Genomic DNA, 24852 nt, shown 5'->3' on the forward strand with positions numbered 1-24852 from the left:
TCCATTATGGCAAATTATATGCAGTGTATTTTGGAAATGTAGGAAATGTGCTCAAAGTGTACACAATAAATTGCAAATACTCACACATGAGGAATAATAAGCGAGGAGAACTAGAGGAAAAATCCATGTAGGACTCTCTTGTGAGCTTTGAGCTAGCTCTGTGGGTGGACATTTGATTTACATAGTCTACAGAAAGTATTGCATTTACTCTTAATCCACCTTTGCTGAAACAATTGTGTTGTCACTTGTCCTGTGCATAACTTATGGAAGAAGGAAACGGATGTTTAGTGGAAATTGTATTGTATGCAATCATACTTTCTACAAAAATAGGCAATGGGAAATGTTTCTCTCACTTGATGGGAAAGCAGCAAGGTCACTTGAAAGAGTTGGATTTTAAAGCTGGCTGCTAGAGTACCACTACTTTCAGCTTTTCCTTGTCAGATGATGATAGTAATTTTTTTAGACTGGAGTAGGTGGCAAAATTGCTGTTACTAAAGTAGAGTTCTGCTAGAAATCTCTATTTATTTAGTCAGTGTGTTCTTTATGAAGGTGGGCTCCAGTCAGTAAAGTGTAACCGAAAGATAAGCTGATAGTGCAGTGAAACTAGTAAGGTAAAATGTGTTTGCTGCTTGCATTTGCTACCCAAAACTTGTACATTTGTTAGTTCAGTATGGGGTTGTGCATGTGTGTAGAAAGATTACATATGGCTCAGTTTAAATGATAGTAAGCATAATAATACTGAGCTGAATTAAAAATAACCAGTTTTCATCCTGTTAGATTGTTCTCTAGTTAAGTGAACCTCTTACATTTTGAGTTGGGTATTTAAAAATTAATGCTTGCAGTGGAATTTTTTTCCCGTGGTGTTAATGTCAGCGGTATGCCATGTCTAGTGTTTACTGTAGAGGAAGTAAGACTTGTAATGCAGTTTCTTATAGTACACTTCAGTATCCATCTTCATTTACAGTGATCTAAAAATGGAAGGGCAGAAACAGCGACATCCTTCTGGTGGTGTTTCAGTCTCTTCAGAGATGGTTCTTGGATTGGAAGGAGTGGAGCTTGGAGCTGATGGCAAGGTAAAGAAATATTTTGTTTCTTGTAGAGTCCACCATGCTAATGAATGGAGCTGTGGGTGGAGTAAAGAATTGATTGATGGTCTGAGTGGTGGTCTCTGCTCTGTCACTATATGACTATGAGGCATAGACATTAAATGACCTGCCCCATCCCGCCAGAGGTGCTGAAGTTTAATTGTTTATAAAGTACTTTGAGATCCTTTCATGAGAGGTGTCCCGGGAGGTGGAGAAGAGCTCCTTCCCTATGTGGCACTGATGGGCCACAAGGGTCATGCTGGGTCTGGTAAGGCTGGTGGGGAGGCCCCTTTCCAGTTCATTCTCCCCACTGGCAGAGAAGCTGTCTTCTCCTGGGGTTCCCAGAGCAGTGCACTGATGCTGCAGCTTTGGTGCAGATATGGGCCCAGCCTCAGATTAGAAAATTCATGTTCAGTTATTTGGCGTGTTGCCAAAATTCTGCTGACAATGCAAGTGTTGGAAGAGAAATAATGACTCCTCAAATGTTTATATTTGTGCCAAACCTGAATTAAATTTAATGGGACAAATAACACTTTTCCGCCCTCGGCGTTCTTCCTGTTGAATTTTCCAAGGCCTGTTGCAAACAATGGAGACAACTGAGAAACAGTTGCAAGCATTTTTTTAGTATGGAAAGTGTTAGCCTAAATATAGAGGTAATTCACAGCTCCTCCTATAATTGCTAACACGCATTGTCTTTATTTAGGTTGTGTCCTATGCAAAGTTCCTGTATCCAACCAATGCCCTTGTTGGCCGCAAAATTGATAATCACGGTGCTGTTCCTCCATGTCGATTCAATGCTTCACGGAGTCTTACGGGGTCAAGACATAAAACTGTAACCACTAAAACAATACCATCAGGAACAGAAATAGGTAAAAACTTCATATGGTTTTGTACTGCTTGCACGCAGAGGGAACTGCGATACCCTTTTTCCTTGTAAGATGCTCTAAAATGGCAGGAATAAATTTGTCGGGAACAAGCCTAGATAACAGTAGGAACTGAAGGCTGTCAGCAACAAGCACTTTTAGGAAGGATTTGATAAAGCTGAGAATTCTTCTGGAGGCCATTCCCTGAAGCTGTGGCCAAAGACTAGTCTAAGCATCTGATCCCTTCACTAAAGATAACTAAGCCCAAAGGAGTGAAAAGCTCAGAGGAGATAAAAAGCTACACAACAAAACAGCATTGATCTTTGGAATTGCTATTTTATTACCTGTTTCTATGTAATCAATTTAGTTACCTTTCCTATCAGGAGAGATAACACTACGCTTTGTAAAGGACAGAATTTTGCCCTGAACTGCTTAAGAATTACTTGAACTCATGGAAACATAAGGAAGAACTCTCCCTGCCCTTCCAGCATAACAAGACCTAACCTAAAGGAACACTTATAAGCTATTTTCTTAAATTCAGACTAAATACCGTAGACTTCATGTGTCCAACTGACTGCCCAAAAGATTTGATTTTTTTAGGAGTATTAGCAAGTTCATTTTGTCTGTGCCCTCTGTGAGGAGGTGCGGTTGCTATTTTCACATGTGCAAGTTTTGATCATGCCAGAGGTAGGGAGGGGAATCAATTTCTGCACACTTACAGAATAAGAGGTCTAGTCACAGTTTTGCTCAAAATAGAGAAACAAATTACCAGAGTTTCAGATTCCCTAAAGTAGCAGCATTTAAATTATTCAACGCTGATATTCAAGTGGCATCTTACCTGCAGAAGATTGTTTCCAGTGTCCCTCTCTAACAATTAAACATCCCAACCCACCAGCTCTTGCTGTTCAAATCAGAAAACAATATACCTTACAGTGCTTCAGTGGTAAAAAGGCAACTGTGTAAAAGTGACACAGCTAATTCAACAGATTTGCTACCTGCACGTACTTTACAAAGCAAATGTGTTGGTTTTGTTCATACTGTAGAGTCAATACATCTTTGTGAAAGTGAGCTTGGTTCTGTTGTGGCTCATGCATCAGTGATTCTAAGTGCAGAATCTTTTATCACGTGTGGTAATGCGTGAGCTGGCATGAACTCAGTTGAACTTTCAGATCCAGATTTAAAGCTGCATGACTGGCTATTGAAGTGTTCATCTTTCTGCTTGCAAAAAAAGCACATTTGGAACCATGGAAAGATATATAAATATGGAATCATACGGCTATAATTTTGTCACTTTTTTCAGATTATAATCACACTTAAACAATATTCTAACAGGAGACCATAAAATAGACTTGTGTATCTGGCCAGCATATGTAACCACTTTACCCTTGCCTTCCACTAAACTAGAACCTCCCATGCTGTGCCATTTCTGGCATCCTCACGTAACACCCATAAATTTTTTTTACAAACAGAACTTTCTTTCAGACCTTTACCTCTGCTTGAATGTTTCAGCTAGAATGAACCTGCTGTGCTGCTAATGTACCAGAGGTGTTCTCTAGCAGTCTGCTGACTTCAGTGGAATATAAGTAGCATGACAATAGAACACCAGGTGCAGCAGAATACCAGTAGGCAAAAATAACTGGATCCTTTTAACTCAGCAGTGTAAGGACTAATGATGAAAACATCCAGCTGACTCCTACTCCACACAACTGCTCACCTTCTTTCTAAATTTAGAGAGGGAGCCAACTTCTTTCTTGTGCTCCAACCCCTTTTATGCCACTCTGGAAGTGGCCTTTGCAGAATAATCCTGGTGTAACATGTTCCTAGACAGTGCAGAGTTCTTTTCTCCTCTGTTTCCACCACGCCCCTGCCCTAGCATAAATAGAAAGGAAAGGGTGTAATAGCCACTAAGAGGTTGTTACAAGCCAGTTCAACGTAAAGCAGCTCCAAGACTGCACTAAATGCAAGGCAGGTCCCTGGCTGAAGCCAGAATATGGGAGGTGCAAAGACAGATCCTGATCCCATTGAAATCTGTGACTTGGACAGTTGGAGATAAGGTTCTCTCTCATTCTTCATTCTTCTCACTAAAACCCTTGTAATATCCATGGACTGAGTATTTTTTGATTCAGATAATGGGATATTGTAATATTTAAAAACAATGTGTGAGTGCTTCATCCTCCTTTTCAGTTTGCATTATGGATGAGTTCTTGGCTCATGGTAGAGCTTACATGCTTTTTCACATTCTGTATGTCGCATACAATGTGTTACTATTTTTAAGCAGCAAAACAAAATCGCAAACCAATAATGTGCTTATTTTAAAAAAACACTTGCCTTTTGTCTCCTGTTGTCACTGCCTTCCAAGTACTGTCTTTGTGGTTGGTGTATGGTATGTACCGTAGTGTTTCCTGGAGCATGAGTAGGTGACCTGCAGCTTCAGAGTTTGCAGACCCAAGAATTTGGGGCATTGAGTAGTATAGTTAAATGAATTTTCTTCTCCCATTTGCAGATTGTCTCTAATCTTAGAGATGCATCAGGAATCTTTCTTAAAGCTCATTTTTATTTATTTATCTTACAACTCATGCTTTATTTACTTTTCCCATTCTTCCAGGAAACGAAGTTGGTGAGTCATCAGAGTATAATCCGAATCTCCTGGATGATCCTCAATGGCCTTGTGGGAAACACAAGCGTGTTCTCATTTTTGCATCTTACATGGTAAGAAATTGGTGTATTTTCGCTGAGCAGCCGTCTGGCTCCCTGTGCATACGTACTTAGCGCGTGGATGCTCAGTGTCAGTAAAGAACTACCTTGGCTAAAATGTGCCCTGTTTGTTGAGTACTTATTGGGAAAACCTATAAACAGACATAGTTGTGCATTGAACTTGAGCACTACTGAGTTAGAGAGCAATGCCAAACACTACATTAGTAATAGTTTACCAGAGAGCGCTAAGGATCTTCTGTCCTCAGGGAGATTAAACTTCTGTCTGAGATTCGATGGTGATGACCCAATTAAGCGTAGACTCTATTGTAGTGAATATGTAAGGAATGTGCATTCACATTAATTTATGCACTACTGTTCCTAAATAATAATATTGACAAAGGCACGTTTTAAAGATGTTGCAGCAAAAGCTTGTCTATTAGAACTGTGTGGCGATGACTGGATATCAGTAACTTAGAACAACATTTTTGTCTGTTATCTATAACCACTGATCAGTGGCAGCTACAAAAAATTAATTTTATGAGCCTTTGAGATTAGTTTATGCACAGCTACTTTGCTTAACACATTAAAGCAATTAGTCTTCCTGACAGCTTGTTCCAGGAGTGAACTCCTGTTTTTATTAAATTTGAAAGCACTCTTAGAGCGTGGAAATTTTGCAAAACAATGGCCACTAGTTACTCAGAGAGAAACAGCATAAAGGTCAGAGAGTAGATCCAACAACCAAAGAGCGCTGATTTCAGGATTGTTTAATTCTGTTCCCAGGAACGCTGTCAGCTGAAGCTGTAGGATTCCCTGCCACTTCCCTTACAAGAAACTGACTCATAGCAGCAAGACAGTATTTGGGTCATTTGGGAACTATAGTCTACTCCAGGGCTGAGAATTAGGATTTCTTCATTTTGCCACACTTTGGCTCCTTTATTTTTTTCAAAGCATCGCAGTGAGATTCGGATTACTACAGCTTTGCCTTGACATGGCCTTATTTCAACTGTTTGTCTAGCAGTTACTCTACTCCACTAACTTATGTGCCTCAACATGTAATGCTGATGTTTGTAACAGCAGGTTACCACTCCTAAGGCCAGAAGGCTTACTTTACCCTGCACAAACTTCATTCTCTGGCACCTCTTTGTCATGAGACCATATAGCCCTGCTCACACATCTTTATTGACCCTTAATGTTTTGGGGAAGAAGTAAACTCCTTCCTCTCTCATCATATAAGCCATGAAATAATACTTGGCACTTGAATACACAAGCTTTATAGTGCTCTGAAGAAGTGGACAGACTACACTGCTCTACAGCCCAAATGCTTCTGAAATAAATGTAGTCAAACTTTACTAATTCTGGGTCACTGAGAACGAAAATCATGCTTAAAATTGTTGATTGGCTCTAGTCTAGCTGTTGGGCTCCAGACTACAGCAGTGGAATCTCCTGGCAGGTGATGTTAGGGTTTCCATGTTGCGTGACGTCAAAAGGATCTTGTCCATTCTTTCTCAGGAAAGGTGAGTCTGTAGCCTGCAACAACATCGATTGTGTGATGGCAGCCCTCAACATCGTTCACGATCCAGATGAGTGGAGACGCTTTCATTGTTCATCGAAGACGAGTCTTAAAGCTGTTTTGCTGCATAATGGCAATGTTTTGTCATCAATTCCAGTTGTTCATGCAGTCTATATGAAGGAAATCTATGACAACATGAAACAACTTTTGAGGTGCATAAACTATGACCAACATCAGTGGCAGTTTTGTGGTGATTTGAAGGTTGGTTGCCTCCTGCTTGGTCTGCAGATTGGAATACACAAAAGTACCGCTGTTTTTTCTCTGCAAATGGGATAGTCATGCAAGAGATTCCCACTGACATCAAGAAAGATTGGCCACTCGACAGACATTGAGCCCTGGAGGAAAGGTGTTCGCATCCACCATGTTGAATCAAGGGAAGATTTGTTACTACCCTTACACATTCAAGCTGGGTCTGATGAAGAACTTTGTCAAGGCCATTGACAAACAAAGCAGCTTTCAAGTACCTCCGTGGAAAAATTTCCAAGGTAAGTGAAGCTTAAGATAAGGAAGGTGTCTTTGTTAGTCCTCATGATTCATGAACTTCTTCGAGATAAGCATGACCATGCAGGCGTGGCAAGAAAAGACGGCATGAAAGCCTTCCAGTTAGTGCAAATAAATTTTCTCAGAAACAACAAGGCAGACAACTACAGGTTGTTGCTGGAAAACCTCCTCAAGGCATACAAAAGCCATGTGGTGCAACATGTCACTTAAAGATACATTTTTTGCAGCTTCTCATCTAGATTTTTTCCACTGACTGCGGAGCATGCAGCGGCGAGCGATTTCCACCAGGACATTGCAACAATGGAGAAACGCTGTCAGCGGCAAATGGAGCCCATCAATGCTTGCAGACTATTGCTGGACAGTGACAAGAGATGCTCATTTAATGATACAAGAGACAAGCCAAGAAGCGCTGAGTAGACACTGAAGTAGACTATAAACTATGTAATAATAGTTTTTTGCCTTCTTGTTCCATAATAAATTTTAAATGTTACATAAACAACAGGAGGTGAAATATTACACGCTAAAGCCAACGATACAAACACATGAAACAGACCTAGGTTTACAATTTATTGATAAACCATACTACTACACAATGATACATAGCAATAAAATGTAAAACCTTACATATCTTAGAAACAGTAGCCAATCAGTTGTTTTAATTGTCATATTTGAATTCAGCACATCAAAATACATAATACCACATTTTATCTCTGAAGCAGACGACTTCTCAAAAATTGTAGACCAGTGCTAACAGCAGACTGATGGCTTTGTGGCCTACAACAGGCATCTGTAACAGTACCTAACATTCCGTACTGGTCACTGGCACGGCTCAATCGTGATAGTTTAGTAGGGAAGCTCTCATGATGAGCAGTGTCACTGACAGCTGAGTTCTAGCTTCACAGGAGTGTCCCCACACTTTCCTGTGTGTTAAAGGTAAAGCATTGGGCAGCTAATGAAGCCTGTACGTCAGGCTCTGAGGAGCTTATACTGGAAAGGGAGCCTGATCTATTGGGCAAGTCGCTGACCCTCCCAGTTTAAGTTTCACAGTCTGTAAAATGGGGATAATTGTCTGTCTTGCAAATTGCTGAGATTATTTTAATATTTTGTAAGCACTGGATGTTCACTGCAGGAGTGCAAAATATTATTAAAGACATGTCTGTCTTGCCTTTGTATCAAACGGGGTATGCTTGAAGGGCACCTATAATGCATTGTAGACCATAAAACCACAAATGTTGTAGAAAATTTGCCTCTTGTGTTTCAGACCACAGTAATAGAATACGTGAAACCCTCAGACCTTAAGAAGGACATGAATGAAACTTTTAAAGAGAAGTTTCCTCACATCAAGCTAACACTGAGCAAAATCAGAAGGTAAGAAACAAGCACTTGAGAATAGAAAGGAGAGAGAGAATGTCCTTTAAGACTCTTGTACAAGCTGCTTCCTCTAACACTTGTATGGAATTAAGTATTCTATTAATAGTATATATGATTAAATACTGATGATCTGTTGTTACCAGTTAAGCTGGCTGTGGGATGGCAGCCATTACAGGAATGCTTAGGATGCTGGAAGTAGTCCTCTATAACTCAGCCTAAAAGTAATTATTTTCAGACTAATACTGCGTTTTTGTTGACTTAATACTAATATAATGTTAGCAAATTACAAGTGACTCAGCAATCCTTCTGCAAACTATGGATCAAAACCTAAGTGGACTTCAGAGCCTACAATGTGGTCCACCTTTTCTATAAGCAGTCTGTGCCTCCATCTGGGACACATGGCTATCTATTTCTATTTGAGTAATGAGGAAAATATCCTGGGGTCTTGGCTTGTTATATGAAACTGCAGAATGGAAAAAAAAATCCAGGCAATTTCACCTTTGTGCCACAATATGGCAATTATCTTTAAAGAAAACTACAGTGATTTGTTATAGTACCTTTTAGTGAAATAAATACCCATAAGAAATACAATTGTTCAAAATATAATTTCAGATATTTTTAGAAATACCCTATGAACACATTTAACTTCTATCTTCAGGGAGGGACATTGTCTTGATGATACAGAACTGTACTTCCCAGTGGGAAGACTGTCATCTGTGAATAGCAAACTTAGGCCCTGACTCTGCAAACCCTTATGCGCTTTAGTCCTATTCACTTCAATGGGATTGTGCATGAGCATAAATTTCAATAGGAGTCTCATAATGGCGAGTAGGCAGGATCGAGCCCTATGGAAATTCAGACACCACTTGAAATCGCTGAAAATCAGTTTAATAACTTTAACAGAGTTTTCAGTTAACTTAAAAAAAATTGGAACTGAGTTTTATTGGGACTTGAATTCTTATTTTCTCAGCCCTAATTTGTTTCATCAAAATGGCAGTTTCCTGTTTGGCTATTTAATTCTTATATTTATATACTGAATATTTTCTTAGAGACTTAAGCCTGGTCTACATTACAACTTTAGGTTGAATTTAGCAGCATTACCTCAATTTAACCCTGCACACACCCACGCAACGAAGCCCTTTTTTTTTTTTTGATTTAAAGGGCTCTTTAAATTGATTTTCTTTCCTCCACCTTCAACGGGATTAGCGCTGAAATCGGCCTTGCCGGGTCGAATTTGGGATAGTGTGGATGCAATTTGATGGTATTGGCCTCCGGGAGCTATCCCTGAGTGCTCCATTGTGACCACTGTGGACAGCGCTCTCAACTCAGATGCACTGGCCAGGTAGACAGGAAAAGGCCCGCGAACTTTTGCTCATCAGCATGATGTGCACGTTGCCAAGGCACATTGCCCGGCCTGTACTTTGTGAGATGTCTATGATCATGTCCTTCTCGTCACCGCACTGCCATCGCCTCCTCACCTGGTTTTGCGTGAAACAATTGTCTGCCGTTGCTCTGACGGAGGGGCGACTGACAACATGGCTTACAGGGAATTAAAATCAACAAAAGAGGTGGCTTTGCATCAAGGAGAAACGCAAACAACTGTCACACAGAATGGCCCCTTCAGGGATTGAACTCAAAACCCTGGGTTTAGCAGGCTGTTGATTTTCACAAAATAAATCGGATCAACTTCTTGTTTTGATCCATCTATCTTTTATATCTTAGGCTAGTAGCACATGGTGCAGTACGACTGCTAGCCATTGTCATCTCCTGGGTGCTCGGTAGAAGATAGGAATGACCTGGCTGAGTCACTCCCATGTCTGCCCAGGTCCCCCTGACCGATCGCACCGAGGTCGGCTAAAAGAGCACCAAGGAATATGACGACAATGGCTACCAATCATAATGCACCATCTGCTGCCAAAAGGCAATGAGCTGCTGCTCTGTAGCAATGCAGTCCCACGTCTGCCAGCACCCAGGAGATGTATGGTGACAGTGAGCTGAGCGGGCTCCATGCTTGCTGTGGTATGGCATCTGCTCAGGTAACCCAGGAAAAAAAGCACGAAACGATTGTCTGCCATTGCTTTCACCGAGGGAGGGAGAGGGGGGCCTGACGACATGTACCCAGAACCACCCGCAACACTGTTTTTGCCCCATCAGGCATTGGGATCTCAACCCAAAAGCGGAGACTGTGGGAACTGTGGGATAGCTACTCACAGCTACCCACAGTGCAACGCCCTGGAAGTTGACCCTAGCCTCGGAACTGTGGACGCAGTCCACCAGCTTAATGCACTCAGAGCATTTTGTGTAGGGGGACGCACAATCAACTGTATAAAAACGATTTCTAAAAAAAGACTTCTATAAATTTGACCTAATTTTGTAGTGTAGACATACCCTTCATCTTAGTACAACCACTATAGATATTTACAATCAGAAATTACATCAATTTTTGTTTAATATACAGTGTCTTGTATGTGTCGAATGTTAAATTTGAAAAATCTAGTTCTTTATTTGCATGCAGACACCGTGCCCTGAAGTCCTGTTTCCCTCTTCTCCTCAACTGCTCCCACTCCCTACTCTTGCATGTTTAGAGAGAGATCTTTCACAGATACAGCATGACCAATAGCACTACAGGTTTGCACCACTGCCTTGCCAATTTGCCTTAAAACTGATATAGAGGGATCAGCTCCATGTGACAAGGAGGTTCAGTCTCCTTGGCCTCTGAAAGCGGCGAGTTAATGCCAGCCATCATGGTAGTTCCTGCATTGTGGAGGCCTGTCCACTGGGAACTGTACTGAGAATACCAGTTCACTTTATATGCCACCAAACAGCCTTTGCCTGGTAACAGCATTGTTGAGAACTAGTCTGGATTAGATATGAACCAGATGAATAAGTTCTGGGCTTCAGTTCCTTTACTAATCCTTGCTTCCTTTACACTGAAGAGTTTCCAATGTTTTTTAGAAATCATTTCATGTGATAAAGGTATTTTGTCCCCTCACAGCTTAAAGAGAGAGATGTGGAACCTGAGTGAAGAGTGCAATCTAGAGCCAGTTACTGTGTCAATGGCTTATGTTTACTTTGAGAAGCTTGTTCTCCAAGGCAAGCTCAACAAACAAAACCGCAAACTGTGCGCTGGTGCTTGTGTGCTTCTTGCAGCCAAGATCAGCAGTGATCTCAGGAAACATGAAGTTAAACACCTTATTGATGTAAGTATAGTTTAAATTCTTTCATTCACGGTCCTAAATAAGCTCTGTCTTTTTATTAATGTTGCAGTTTTGTATTTTATGAGCTAAGACCAAGACTTTTTCAAAAATTAGGCACCTGTTTTTGGGAGGGAAATGGCCTGTGTTTTTTTTATTTGATTTCCAAACAGCACCCCTAAAACTTCTGGGCTTGTCCCTTTCAGCATGCAGAAACCTGTTTGCATGCAGATTGGGTAATTTGGCTCCTAGTTACCAGAGTTGAACCCATAAATTGGTCTGTTTCTAGTTTTGTAGGCCAACTGCATATTTGATCCTGTATGTATGTACAGCTCAGGCCCTAACATGATTACTTTTCTTTCTTATGCTGGTATGATCTGTGACAATCTAGTAGCTTTCCTGAGGACAACTCCTGATCCAATTTTCTCTTCCGTCTTCCCCCCCCTCCCCCCTCAAAAAATGCCATTGCAGAAACTAGAAGAAAGATTCAGATTCAACAGACGAGATCTCATTGGATTTGAATTTACAGTGCTTGTAGCTTTGGAGCTGGTCCTCTACCTTCCTGAAAACCAAGTTTTACCTCATTATAGACGTCTCACACAGCAAGCCTGACCAAAGCTACATTCCAACTGCTCACCAGTGGCTCTGGGGATTAACAGCATTACTGAACATTTTGCTCCTGAATTTGACACTTGCCACTGACCTTCTCTATGACACAATACGCATCAGATCATGCCTACAGCTAGTTTGAAGACTGCAGCATGATTTTTTAACAGTCAAGATGTACATTAACGATACAGGTACCAAGTCTGTATCAGGAGATGGTACAGAAAGGGTTGTCTTGAACTTTATTTTCCTTTGGACATTAAAGCACAAATGATTCACAAAGTAGCTACCTTTGTGGCTGCTGGTTATTCTGTATTTTCCTTTTCAGCTTTACTAGGAAATGGTCAGTTCTTCCCTACAAAGGATGCTACACTATTGTTCTCTTAAATTGTTTCAACCTTTATTTTCTTCCTTGAAACTAAAAGGAGAAACACCTCCATTCAAAAAAAATCATAAACTTCAAATAGTGTATCTGAGAATTTTCCTGCATTTTCACATTAATAAAATGCATACTTTATTTTTTTTTTTTAAAGATGTGCCTAAAACTGACTGGTCTGGTACCAGTACTTTAAGTTAATTACGTTGCATAATAGTGAATCCTGAATTTAAATAGCAATGTTTCCTTTACCTGCATTTGCCTTGCATATAGTGAAAACAATTCCAGTATATCTGCACTAATATTACAGAGGGGATTTGTACTATAGATCTATAGGTAGCAAGTATGAAACTATTCTAGTTCAACTTCTTTAACTGTTAATACGTGAATAAAGGTTTTATTTTAAAAAAGGAAGGAAAAATTGTGTTTGGAAATCTGTCGTGAAATATCACTTGTTGAACACGTTAGCTGCAGCAAAGCAGCTTGGAGTTTGTTCTTGTAGTTCATTTTTCAATTGGAGATAAGAAATTGACTTACATGTGAGAGGAAATCACCATATTATCGTTTATAATTTTGATTTATGCCACTTTTTACTATAGCCTGAAGCTAGGCACCTTTTTTAAACATGACCGTGTCTATCATGAGTGATCTTTCTCTGCTCTGTACACAAGTGTTTCAGCCAGTACTGCTATCGCTTCCAAACTAAGTCAATGGAACAAAGTATGTCCAGTTGTTAAATTGCTACTGTTTACTCAGTTCTTCCAAGCATTGTGCCACTGTGATGGGCCTCATGAAACTGGCATTTGTTGCACATTTGATCAGCCATTCAGTTAGAGGTTAATGTTCAGCAGCAGACTGATGTTTATGCAAGGGTTAAATAACTTCTTCCACTGTTGCCCAGACACTTGGTTTAAACAGTTCTGAAACATGTTGTACCTTTAGCGATAGTTAGTCGCTCTTGGGGTTTTTTTCTAAGCAATACTATGCTACAAATGTTTGTGTGTGTTTGCAAGGGACAAAAATAATACAAAATTTCTCAATGTCCAAGTATTTGTTTGTGACTAACTTAGATACTAGATCTCTTCCTGAAGTAAAAAGGCTACCTGGTCTCTGATACATGGAGTACTGTAAATTTCAACCTCTTGTGTTTGTTTGTGCCACTAAATAAGAACAAAGAAAGAACTGAAGTCTTGCTATTCAACTACATTTTATCTAAGGCCAGTTTGACTTCAGTGAAATTGAAGGAAACTTAGTAGAGCCTTTCTTTTTAAGCAGCACTAGAAAGGTATTTTATATGTCTAACTGCAGTGATACTACTCAAGTCCTAGACCTAGTAGCTCTATTTAACAACTTTAGTGCAAGTAAACATGCGCCTTCTGGTCAATGAGCAACAGAGTCCCGTGCACCTTGTAGACTAACAGACGTATTGGAGCTTGAGCTTTCGTGGGTGAATGCTCACTTCGTCAGAGGCATGACTTATTCACCCACAAAAGCTTATGCGCCAATACTCTTAGTCTATAAGGTGCCACAGGACTTTTAGTCTGGCGCTGTAAAAAGCAACAAACACAGCTACCCCTCTGATACTTCTGGTCAATGCTCAGGACATGAATTTTAGAAAGCTGCTTCTCTGTAAAGTTTAATATGCATGACTAATTTCTTAATCTGGGAGAATTTTACAAACTTTTTAAATTGGAAGATAGCTAACATTCAACTTGCCAATTGAATTTGATTTTCCAAAAGAGAGGTTAGAAAATTGTTGGTTATTTGCTAAAGTTCTATACTGAATAATTAGTGCCAGTTTTATAAGTTCTATTTTACTAAAGTATTAGACTAACACTTATGGGTTGCCAACTTAGCTTTTTTTTTTAATTAATCCAGTGCACTCAATTTATAATGGTCCATTATCTGCTACAGATTCTCCAAATCAGTCAATACTTTTTTATTTATCTAAATATAGACAAACTTAATATGGAAGTTAAGTATTTGGGGAAGTGGTAAATGTAAAACTTCTCAGAGTATTTGTCCAAAAAATGTAAAATCCATTTGTCATGTTACTATAAATGTCTAAAAATGTAGTGCTCCAAGACAACTTGTGCTCCTGCTGTTATAGGAGTTAAATTGCTTTTAAACTAATATGTAATGGAGAAAAGATGCTCTGACTGAAATGTAAACCTTAAAGTCTAATCCTGCAATCCTTCCTCAGACATTGACTGCAATGGAAGCTGTGCCTGAGTAAGGATGCAGGTTGTTGCTTCAGTGTGTAAATGGGCAAGTTGGGTTTATTCTTCCAGCAAAATGTAGTTACACCTTCCTAAGATAAAGCATGTATTCTTCAGAGCAGTGTTTTAAGGAAAGACTTTACTGTAATAGGTTCTCATATTAAACCTCAGCATGTGCACATCCAAAGCTCTGAGCTCTAAAGCCCTAGATATTATGGGTGAAAATTGTATCATGGGAATGGTCTATTATATACAGTGTTCACTGTGTGTAAATTTCTATAAGAAATGGAAGGAAACTCTCTTCTGTAACACCATAGAAATCTTGTTTCAAGTCTGAAGATGGGTTATTGATCCCAAATTGTCATTTTAATCAACCGTCTACAACGTGTATGTTGGGTACCCTTTTCTGTGACTTATCTGTACAGAAATAGTACTCCTGATGGCAAAGGCAGTAACGTACGTGTGTGTGTGTAATGTTTTATAGACGTTAGCATTCTCTTCCCTAAATTGGCTTAGAGTTCTATTTCAGTTAAGCCTCATTGTGATATATTTCTCTTGTTATAGAAAAGCTGCCACTGTGTGGTAGAAAATTATTACTGCAATGTTATCAATGTCTAAACCAAAATGTGACCCAACATAACATTCTGAGAGATGTTACACTTTTTTTCATGCAAAAACAAAGAGTCTGTTTTCCTTTAAAGAGAAATGCTGGTCTCTTTACATTTGGGTGTGTGGTTTTAATTATGTATCACATGTAAATATGGTGCTGCTTAGATTTAGCACAACAAAAAGACTCTTGATAGGAGCTTGTACATTTTTATGTGAACTGTTATAGTTTTGTCTTAGTAAATTAGTTTCTGTTTGTAATTTGTCTATTCTTTTGATGAAACTTGGATTGAGAAGCTGTGAAATAAAATTTGTTTTGATACATATTTTGTAACCAATGAAGTGTAACATACTTTGGCTTGTGTCTGGAAAAGATTCCTTTAAGAACACTAACTATATGAGCCTTTCCTTTGCCTCCTTCTAAATACCTGGCAGAAAGAGGTAATCCAAGTCAACTTGCAAAACAACTATTCTGGATAGTTTCATGTACTACACTTGCCTCTGAATCCTTAACCCATATTTGAGTTCTCAATAATGCCCTATTTAAAAAAAATATAATACTGTGTGACAGGACCACACAAACTGAAGAAGCTGATTAAACATACATGGGAACTAGTGCTGTCTATTTTAGTCTTTCAGTTACAGCAATCATAGTCACATTTCAGTATGAAATTTTTCTTATAAGGCAGACTGTTCATTTAATACATCTTTTTAGCTCTAGGACAAACTTATTTAACAAGCCAGATACTTACTACCTCATAGACTTCAAGGCCAGAAGGGTCCATCATGATCATTAATCCAGGGGTTCTCAACCTTTTTTCTTTTTGACGACCCCCACAGCATCCTGTAAAAACTCCACAGCCCCCTTGTGTCGCAACCATTTTTCTGCATATAAAAGCCAGGGCCAGAGTTTGGGGTAGCAAGCAGGGCAACTGCCCAGGGCCCCATGGCACAGGGGCTGTCATGTAGCTAAATTGCTTCAGCTTCAGCCTCGGATGGCAGGGCTTAGGGCCCTGGGCTTCAGCCCCAGACAGTGGGGCTTCAGCTGTCTGCCCTGGGTCCCTGCAAATCTACTGGCTCTGCTTAATGGACCCCCTGAAGCCTGCTGACAGCCTCCTGGACCCCTAGTTGAGAACCACTGATCTAGTCTGACCTGTTCACCGCAGGCTACAGAACCTTGCCCACCCACTCCTGTAATAGACCCATAATCTCTGGCTGAGCTACTGAAGTCTGTAAATCAGCTTCAAGAATCCATGATTTATGCTAATTTCAACCTGCAACTGACCCATGCCCCATGCTTCAGAGGAAGGCAAAAAAAACCTGGGTCTCTGCCAATCTGACCCTGGAAAAAAATCCTGATCCCAAATATTGTGATCACTTAGATCCTGAGCATGTGGACAAGACCCAGCAGCCAGACAGCTGGGAAAGAATTTTCTGTAGGAACTCAGAACCCTCCATATCTAGTGTCCCATCACTGGTCATTGGAGATATTTGCTATCTGAAAGTACAAAGTGGGAGGACGCAGCGCGGAACAGAACACAGTGGTGCCATAGGTCACTTTGAGGAGTAGATGTGCTCATGAGACAGAAGTGACAAAGGAGGAAAGAGGGCACAACAGTCCAGCCAACAACTGTCTCCTCCAAGATCACACCTTGGGGAGATCTTTTCTGTGGGAAAATCTGCAAGGCATGAATTGGGCTCCTCAGCCACTTAAAAAACCCACCAGTGAACCCCCTTGGCAAACATCCTTGCATGGAGGGATAGCCAAAGACATGCTATTGTAGGCAGTCTCATCATACTATCTCCATAAACTTAGCAAGCTCAACCTTGAAGCCAATTGAGCTTTTTTTTACCCCTGCTACTCTCCCTGGATGGTTGTTCCAGTTTCCTGTCTATGCCCCTACTATTTAAAGTAAGAACTCCTGTTTCCCTGCTTACAAAACTGAACTGCTTCCTAAAATATTGCTTGCTTGCTTTCACATGCATATGACATCTGCAGAGCAACATACTATAGATGCAGTTGTATGTCCATAAGGCAAGACATTTCAAGGCCTCCTCTGTGACATTGTGGATATCATCCAGTTCACCTTTGAATCAGTATTTGGGGTACTGTGTTGTATGTTTGGTTTGGATGTTCTCACCCCAGTCCCATGAAGTGGAACTTTTAATTTTCCACTTGTACATCAAGAAGCTGCATCTTCCATGGTTTGTTCAGCTGCAGTTGAAAGTGGTCCAATGTTTGCATAGCAGGTTGAAACCAGGAGGGGCAGCTTCTTGGGTCAATAATAATGTGCTTGTTTGGAATAGTAAGTGAGGTCCAGACACTAACGTTCCCTGGCTGGATCCAGAGACGTCAGATATTCCATAATGGTTTTTGCTATTGTGTTTGAATCAACTGGCTGGAGCCCTCTCATTCAAGCTGGAGTAAATGTCCTTGTAATACCAGGCATTGAACTATGTTGGATATAGACGAACAACTGCAGTTCTGTTCTAGGGCAGTGATTCTCAAACTGTAGGTTGGGACCCTAAAGTAGATCTCAACCCCATTTAAATGGGGGCACCAAGGCTGGCTTAGACTGTGTGGGGGCCCAAGGCTGAAGCTGAAACCTGGGGCCAAGCTGAAGCCTGAGCCCGCGGCCTGGGCCTGAAGCCCTTGGGCTCTGGCTTGCCCCCCTCGTGGGGTCACATAGTGAGAAGGGGGTCGCGGGCCAGTGGCGTGAGAGAGCCCGTTCTGGGATGACAGCCTGAGGCCGAGGAGCGGAAGAACCTTCCCGCTCGCCAGTGAACCGCTGGGAAGGTCCTGACTCGGAACCGGACCGTTCCGCTGCGGGCGCTGGTGGCGGGGGGGTGATATCGGGATTGCCCCTTCCCGCCCAGCTCTGTTGATATTGATGGGGGGGCTGCTCCTGTCACCCTACGGCTCCGAGGCCACGCGCCCTGCGTCTCGGCTCTGTTCACACCCCCGGGGAGCTGCCGCCAGGTAACTCCGCCCCGCGCTTCCGGGCCCGGCAGCTTCTCGCGCTCCCCGCCGCCATCTCTCCCCAGTGACGTCAAGGACGCTGCCCCGGAAGCGCTCGCGTCTTTCACCGTCTTTGTTTTATCGCTTCCGGGCGGCGGGTGCCGCCCTTTCCGGTCTGGGCTGGCGGCGAGGTAGGAGGCGAGGGGCGGCCGGTCTGGCGGGGCGCGAGCCGGGACTGGGGGCTGCAGGCCGCGCGGGCGGCTGAGATACCGCTAGGAAGGGTGGGCGGCGGCGCTGGGTTCCCTGCCCCTTTTCCGGCGGGCTCGGCCCCCGCCCCCGTCTGCAGCCTGGCCCGGAGTCGGTTCTCCCGCCTAGCCCGGGCCGGCCGCCAGCGGAGGAAGCCCCGGTTCTTCTGCCGTGCGCCGGGGGGAGCTTGTCTTCCCGGCCGGGTTTGCGCCCGTTAGGCCCAGATTTGAGTTCGGGATTTAATGGCTCAAGTCCCGGTGCGTGAGGGTGACGGTTGGGCCGCGCCGATCACCTAGCCCAGGACTAAGCACACGAGGATTGAGGGCGAAGTATTTGTCATGGGGCCCTGGTTGTGAGATTAGGCAAATGTGCCTGCTTGTCTCTAGGAGACGCTGCAAAACCTTCCCGTTTGAAAGGCCTTTCCGCCATAAGACTCTCACAACGCTCACACGTCCTTATACTCCGAAATCCACCCCCACAAAAACTAGCAAAATCCTCAAAAACAAAGACTTGACCACAAGCAGAGTTGTATGTGTTGCAAAAGGAGAAATGCCAGAGACTCCATTAAGCTCATAAGGGGCTTTGTTATTGCTATTGATTTGGTGCAAAAGACACAGAGATGCTACAGGATAAAATTTAAGCTGGATCGGCTGAGGTGTGCTTGGGCTGGGCTGTTAGAACATGTAGCTGAGGACTTGGTTAGTAGGGTATGACCCTGTGATTTATGTCTCCTTAGGCATCTCCTCTTGCACATCCCTGTGTGGTTACATATAGAAAAATAAGATGCAGAACGACGCTGGGGAATTTGTGGACCTGTATGTGCCTCGTAAATGGTGAGTTTCTTTCCTTGATGTGCTTGGTGCTGTTGTATAGGGACATGGGTCTTTCCAGGCTGACTCAGAGGGTCAGTCTTGTGCAGCCTCCTGCATCCAACAGTGTCAGTATCCCCATAATAAACCTCACTGGTATGTGATGGTGTGTGAAAGGCAGTTCCTGTGTGAGGATAAGTTTATACCCTGAAGCATGAAGCTTGGTAACCAAAGCACCAGTTCACTATATTCTATGAAGGGATTAATTTAGTTGAATTATTACTTCCTCTTAGATCCCAAGGTCAGAAAGGACCATTGCGATTATCTAATCTGACCTGGGTAACACAAGCCATAAAACTTCTCCAAAATAATTCCTTTATTGAGCTAGATCTTTTAGAAAAACACCCACTCTTGACTTAAAACTTGTCACTGATGGAGATTTCACCATGACAATTGATAAAGTGTTCCAGTGGTTAGTTACCTTCACTGTTGAGAGAAAAAAACACAACTTCATAAAAGCACATAGGCATTAGCAAGTGGCCAGATTGGTGTTGGGAGTCATTTTGTTCTGACCTTCAAGGGGGAACAAAAATTTATAAAATGAACTGCTCATTTGTGAGTAGGTGTTTATTTCCTGCAGGAGCAGTTTCGTGAGCTCCTTCTGAGTTCTTAGGAGTTTTTACCATGAACTCATGATTACTCACTGCATCTGAATTCACAATGTTTAGTCTAAAAGTCACAGTCCTAGGATTAAGATAGGCACAGAATTAAATAGACATACTGGGAGTTTTTTAAATAAGAAATTCAGATAAACCTGGTAAACCCCTTAAATAAACTATATGAAGTGCAGGCAAAAATAATTTTGTGTGAGGGTGCTATTGGAAGGGCCAGTTGATTCTACACAATCACCACCACTGCTCTGTTACTAAATAAGTAGCATTCGTCTCAGACATAGTAGGCAGCTACCTTCCAGTTTCTGATAGTTGTTTTCCAGAGCAGGTAGGAATGCATATTTCCAGTGTGAGATATCTTCATTTACATGCAGTGAACATACATTCTGAAAATAATGAAATAGGCCAGCACTAAGATTATTTACTGCCATAGCTAAGTGTAATGATGCCAAATAAGAGCCAGGTTTAAATCCAGTGTCAGACCTATTTTTAACTGTATGGTCATTGAGCTGTCTGATGCCTTGACTATCATCATCAAACTGCTAGCCCAGCTGTATCCATACTGTGGATAGGCCTTTAATAGGCTTTGTTCTGTTAATATAATACCCTCCTTGTATGCTTCTTATTTTAACTTCATATTACCTCTTTCCTCAGCTCTGCTAGCAACCGAATAATCGGTGCTAAGGACCATGCGTCCATTCAAATGAATATTTCTGAGGTAAGTATAACTCATGACAGATGTAGATCTAATTAGAGAGTTGTAACTACTTGTGAAGTTTAGAACCTTCAGTTTCACTAACATTGATGAAGTGCTCAATATGTCAGCGTGAATGTTGTATTACATCTATTATTGTAACGTTTTACCTTACAAATAAGTCTAATACCATCTCCACAGCATTGGATGTAATTTATCTTGGCAGCTTGCTTTGGCAAATCTGCCTTCGTTGTGCTGTGTACAGGATTTGTAACTTTTTTAATATTCGTGGAGGGAATGTGGCTTAGTAGTTAAACTATGGGACTGATAATTGGAAGTCTTGCAGTTTTGTCTCTGCAATTTGCTTACTGTGTGGATTTTGGCAAATGACTTCATCTTTTTTTACATCACCACCATAATATGAACATTTTTTAAGTGATTTTATTTCCCTTTAAGTGTTAAGAAAAATTCTCTTACTTACCATATTTCATTATTCAAGGATTGGGGATCAGCAGAAATGGAAAATACATCCTTGTGCTATTTTAAGGGTCACTGCAGGGTTTAATCTTACACAGCTCAACATTCTCTTTCTGGGAAGCTTCCCTACAGCTTGAAAAAGTGAGATCATTTGCGTCATTTTTCTTGTGCGTTTATCTGCCTGCGGAACAACACTGCCTCTTCCAAATTTCGATACAGTCCTAAATCCAGACAAGTTCACTTGTCATTAAGGCAGCCGAATCCACAAACTTACTTTTAAATTGGACTTGTACTTGTGTCGCAAAAGAGACTTTGGCTTTATCTTCTAACTAGGCCTTCATTAATACACCAGTTTGTTACTGGTTATTGTATGTTGTCTGATCCTGAATCCATCAGACTCCATGGTCTTTTTATGTATGTGGAGAACCTAACCAGTGATTTTCTTTTTAATGGGAACATTTGGCTCAGGTTTTGTGATTCATGATATTCTGACCATAGGACCCATTTCCCTGCAAACGATTTACCTTTTTACACCTTGTCTGCAAACTTGATATTTTTTAGAGGGTAAAGCATTACAAGAATTGTGTGTCTACCAACATGTCTAGTTAATCAAAATGATCTAATTATAATTGTAGGTTGACAAGGTCACAGGCAGAGTCAATGGCCAGTTCAAAACTTATGCCATTTGTGGAGCAATTCGTAGGATGGTAAGAATGTTTTCTTGAAAATTAGAACTGTCTTAGTTTGGTTGTACTGTTTATCCCCATGTGATGCATGTTTGGCCTTTGTGAAAAGTTTGTGATCTCAGTCCAACTCCCAGTGGACTAGTGTGTCTATCACAAAAACCATACCTCTCATCTGGCACACTGTTTGGCAGACCCAGTAAAGGGAACAAAGACAGTGGACCCCATCCAACTTCTCTTTAAATGGAAAAACTCTCTTGACTTTAGTGGGAGTTTGTACAGGGCCAGTCCATCATAGAAACACTGCTGTTCTTTATCTACAAGTTGTTCTTCCTCCAGGACATATCTGAGGCACACTGTCAGAGGATTGTAAGGTTGTTAGTATTGTTGCTTCCTATGCTACTCTACATCCTCACTGGATGGAGGATTTCTGTTTCTAAAGTTCTCAATCCACTACCTTTCATGAGACCTTAATCAGTTTTAAATGTAAAACAAAAAGCTAGCTTGTATTCATTCTGTTTAGATTTGAGAGGTGAATTTCACGAACAAATTCCATTACCAAATCAACTTCTCCACTTATTTATTCTGATTTTTTTTCTGGTTAAAACATGTATACTTGAATTGTCCAAAAATCTGTAGTAATGAAATCAGTAAAAGAAATAGCTGAAGTTTGTGGTGTTTTGGTGGCAACCAGTATACCGAGTGACCAATTTCTAGAGCTGTGTTGGGTCTGTGGTGTTAGTAAGCAACACAAAAATCCAGCTTTTAAGATTTCTTTAAACCAACCCAGTGTGATGCTTTTACTGCATTTTCATCAGGGTGCTGTGTCTTCGTAATAACAAGATATATCATTGAACATCAAGTGACATAATGTATGAAGTTAAAACCACTTTCTGGTACTGCATGATGGCCAAGAATTTGATGAATACTTTTGGAAAAGCTAATTTGCACAAATAGCATTCCATCCACAGATTTATATACATCTCTAAGCCTTTGATGCTTCCAGAAATGTCTTTAAGTAGCTGAGCACCTCACATCTCTCATTTTACATTTAAAAATGAGAAACCAGGGATTTTAGACCCGTGTTTCAGAACTCCATTTTTTTTTCTATTTAAGGGTGAATCTGATGATTCTATTCTGCGTCTGGCAAAAAATGATGGGATTGTTTCCAAGTAAGTATGTTTATCTCATCTTTGCAAAAGTTATCAATGTGATTTTCTTTCCAGGTTCCAAAGTTTTAGGTCTTGATGAAAACGTCTGTTCTGGATTTACAGGCTGTTTATGAAGTTTCACAAAAATATTTATTAAAGCTGCTGAAACAGATTACGACTTTGTAACAATTTTGTTTGGTTTTCTTTTCCAGGAATTTCTAACTGAAGATGCTGTCTGATATGGAACATTTTGTTGTAAAATAAACACCTTAAACATATTTGATGTGCAGTGTTTTCTTTTAGTTCAGAACCATAAATGCCAGTGGGTTTTAAAGTTCCCTAAAATATCTTCAGATGTTTGTGCAGGAAGGTTACAGAACTGACTAATTCTGAGGACCTAGAGATGAAATCTTTTGATAACCCAATATATAGAACTATGCCTCATTTGAAAACCTGGGTCTGCATTTTTGTTAACTTAAAACTTTCTCATCCAAATTTAGTATATGTTGCAAATATAGCTCATTGTATTATCCTTGCTTTAATTATACACCGCTACCTCAATATAACACCACCCGATATAACATGAATTTGGATATAACACGGTAAAGCAGTGCTCCGGGAAAGGAGGGGGGGCACTCCAGTGGATCAGAGCACGTTCAATATAACGTGCATCTGATGAAGTGGGTATTCACCCACGAAAGCTCATGCTCCAACACATCTGTTAGTCTATAAAGTGCCACAGGACTCTTTGTTGCTTTTACAGATCCACACTAACATGGCTACCCCTCTGATAGAAAATAACACCTATATCACAGTAAGATTTTTTGGCTCCCAAGGACAGCATTATATCAAGGTAGAGGTGTATACATCATAGGAGTCTGAAAACACTTAAAAATTGTTTGATTCTGCCTGTTCCATTGAAATGTGTTTGAGGGGGGCCTGGTCTACGCTGGGGGGGGATGTCGATGTAAGATATGCAACTTCAGCTATGGAAATAGCATAGCTGAAGTCGACGTATCTTATTTCAACTTACTCCTGTTCTCACGGCGCGGGATCGACAGCCGCAGCTCCCGCATTGACTCCGCTTCCGCTGCTTGCCCTGGTGGAGTTCTGGAGTCAACGGGAGCACGTTTTGGGATCAATATATCACGTCTAGACGAGATGCGATAGATCGATCCCTGATCGATTGCTACCCGCTGATCCGACGTCTGGATGTACCCGTGGAAAGCTTATGTAGGAAATGCCCTTGTGGGTTAATTTGACTGAGCCTGTTAAAGTATAGGCTCAGCTTTCTTCTGCTGATATCAGTGCTGTATGTGTTTCTGCCATCGATGCACTCATACTCTTGGCTCTTCTATTGAAAACTTATGTGTTGTTATAGGAAATGCTTACATTTTCTTAACATGCTTTCCCCGTATTAATTACTCTGCAAGAGACAAAATATTCAGGAAAACGTCACTTTTCATATGACCTCAGATGTTAAAAAGTAGAGCATTATGCTGTCTGGGAAACTCATTTAAAATATCTAAACAATATTTTAATACATAGCTTACAGGTCCTTTAATGGCCTATTAAACTTTTTACCTGCTGACATGTTATTTTTAGCTATCTCACTAACAGAGCCCATAGGGAGTGTAGCCAGTTGGAATGAGAATACACATGCTGACACTGCCTCTGTTATCTGTCAGTTCCCTGTCTCTGGCTAATATCCACCACATCGCACTTTTGACCTGAAGCTCACAGCTGTTCTTGCCTTTAGGTTTTGAAAGAATTGTTTCCAAGTTTTATCTATCCTACTTCAGGTGTTTTATTTCAATGGTAAATGGCTGGAGAGCATGCAGACTCAATACTCAGTTGATGAAATAGGCATTGTGAAAGGAGATTGGTTGGCTGAGGTTCAGACTGTACAAATATCCAAAGGATATAGAAGCAGACTTTGCAGTTTGGGTCCAAGCTAGAGGGGTGGGGTATTAGGCTACAGCAAAACCCTACTTCCAGTCTAGTTTCTAATGTTATTCTGCAAATCTGAAATCACAGAAGTCCAGCAAAACTGCTGGATAGCCACGGTTCTCAGGTG

At 41.1% G+C, this 24852-nt stretch overlaps 2 protein-coding genes across 2 annotated transcripts in view; both read left to right on the forward strand.

Annotated features, from left to right (window-relative positions):
* Positions 1 to 15411, forward strand: part of CABLES2 (Cdk5 and Abl enzyme substrate 2) — a 42400-nt gene extending 26989 nt beyond the window's left edge. The window contains 6 exon segments of the mRNA XM_032802272.2: positions 965 to 1073; positions 1789 to 1954; positions 4554 to 4657; positions 7975 to 8081; positions 11080 to 11284; positions 11750 to 15411. Of these exon segments, the coding sequence (XP_032658163.2) occupies positions 965 to 1073; positions 1789 to 1954; positions 4554 to 4657; positions 7975 to 8081; positions 11080 to 11284; positions 11750 to 11890 (832 nt within the window). The 3' untranslated portion in view covers positions 11891 to 15411.
* A 2745-nt stretch (positions 15412 to 18156) lies between these two features.
* RPS21 (ribosomal protein S21) lies at positions 18157 to 23053 on the forward strand. Its single transcript, XM_032802273.2, has 6 exons — positions 18157 to 18235; positions 19027 to 19123; positions 20425 to 20488; positions 21577 to 21648; positions 22741 to 22796; positions 22988 to 23053. Exons 2-6 carry the CDS (start codon positions 19074 to 19076, stop codon positions 22995 to 22997), a joined length of 252 nt encoding a protein of 83 aa, XP_032658164.1. The 5' UTR covers positions 18157 to 18235; positions 19027 to 19073; the 3' UTR covers positions 22998 to 23053.
* The last annotated feature ends 1799 nt before the right edge of the window (positions 23054 to 24852 follow it).

This window comes from Chelonoidis abingdonii, chromosome 14 (assembly GCF_003597395.2).
Source record: "Chelonoidis abingdonii isolate Lonesome George chromosome 14, CheloAbing_2.0, whole genome shotgun sequence".
Taxonomy (NCBI): domain Eukaryota; kingdom Metazoa; phylum Chordata; order Testudines; family Testudinidae; genus Chelonoidis; species Chelonoidis abingdonii.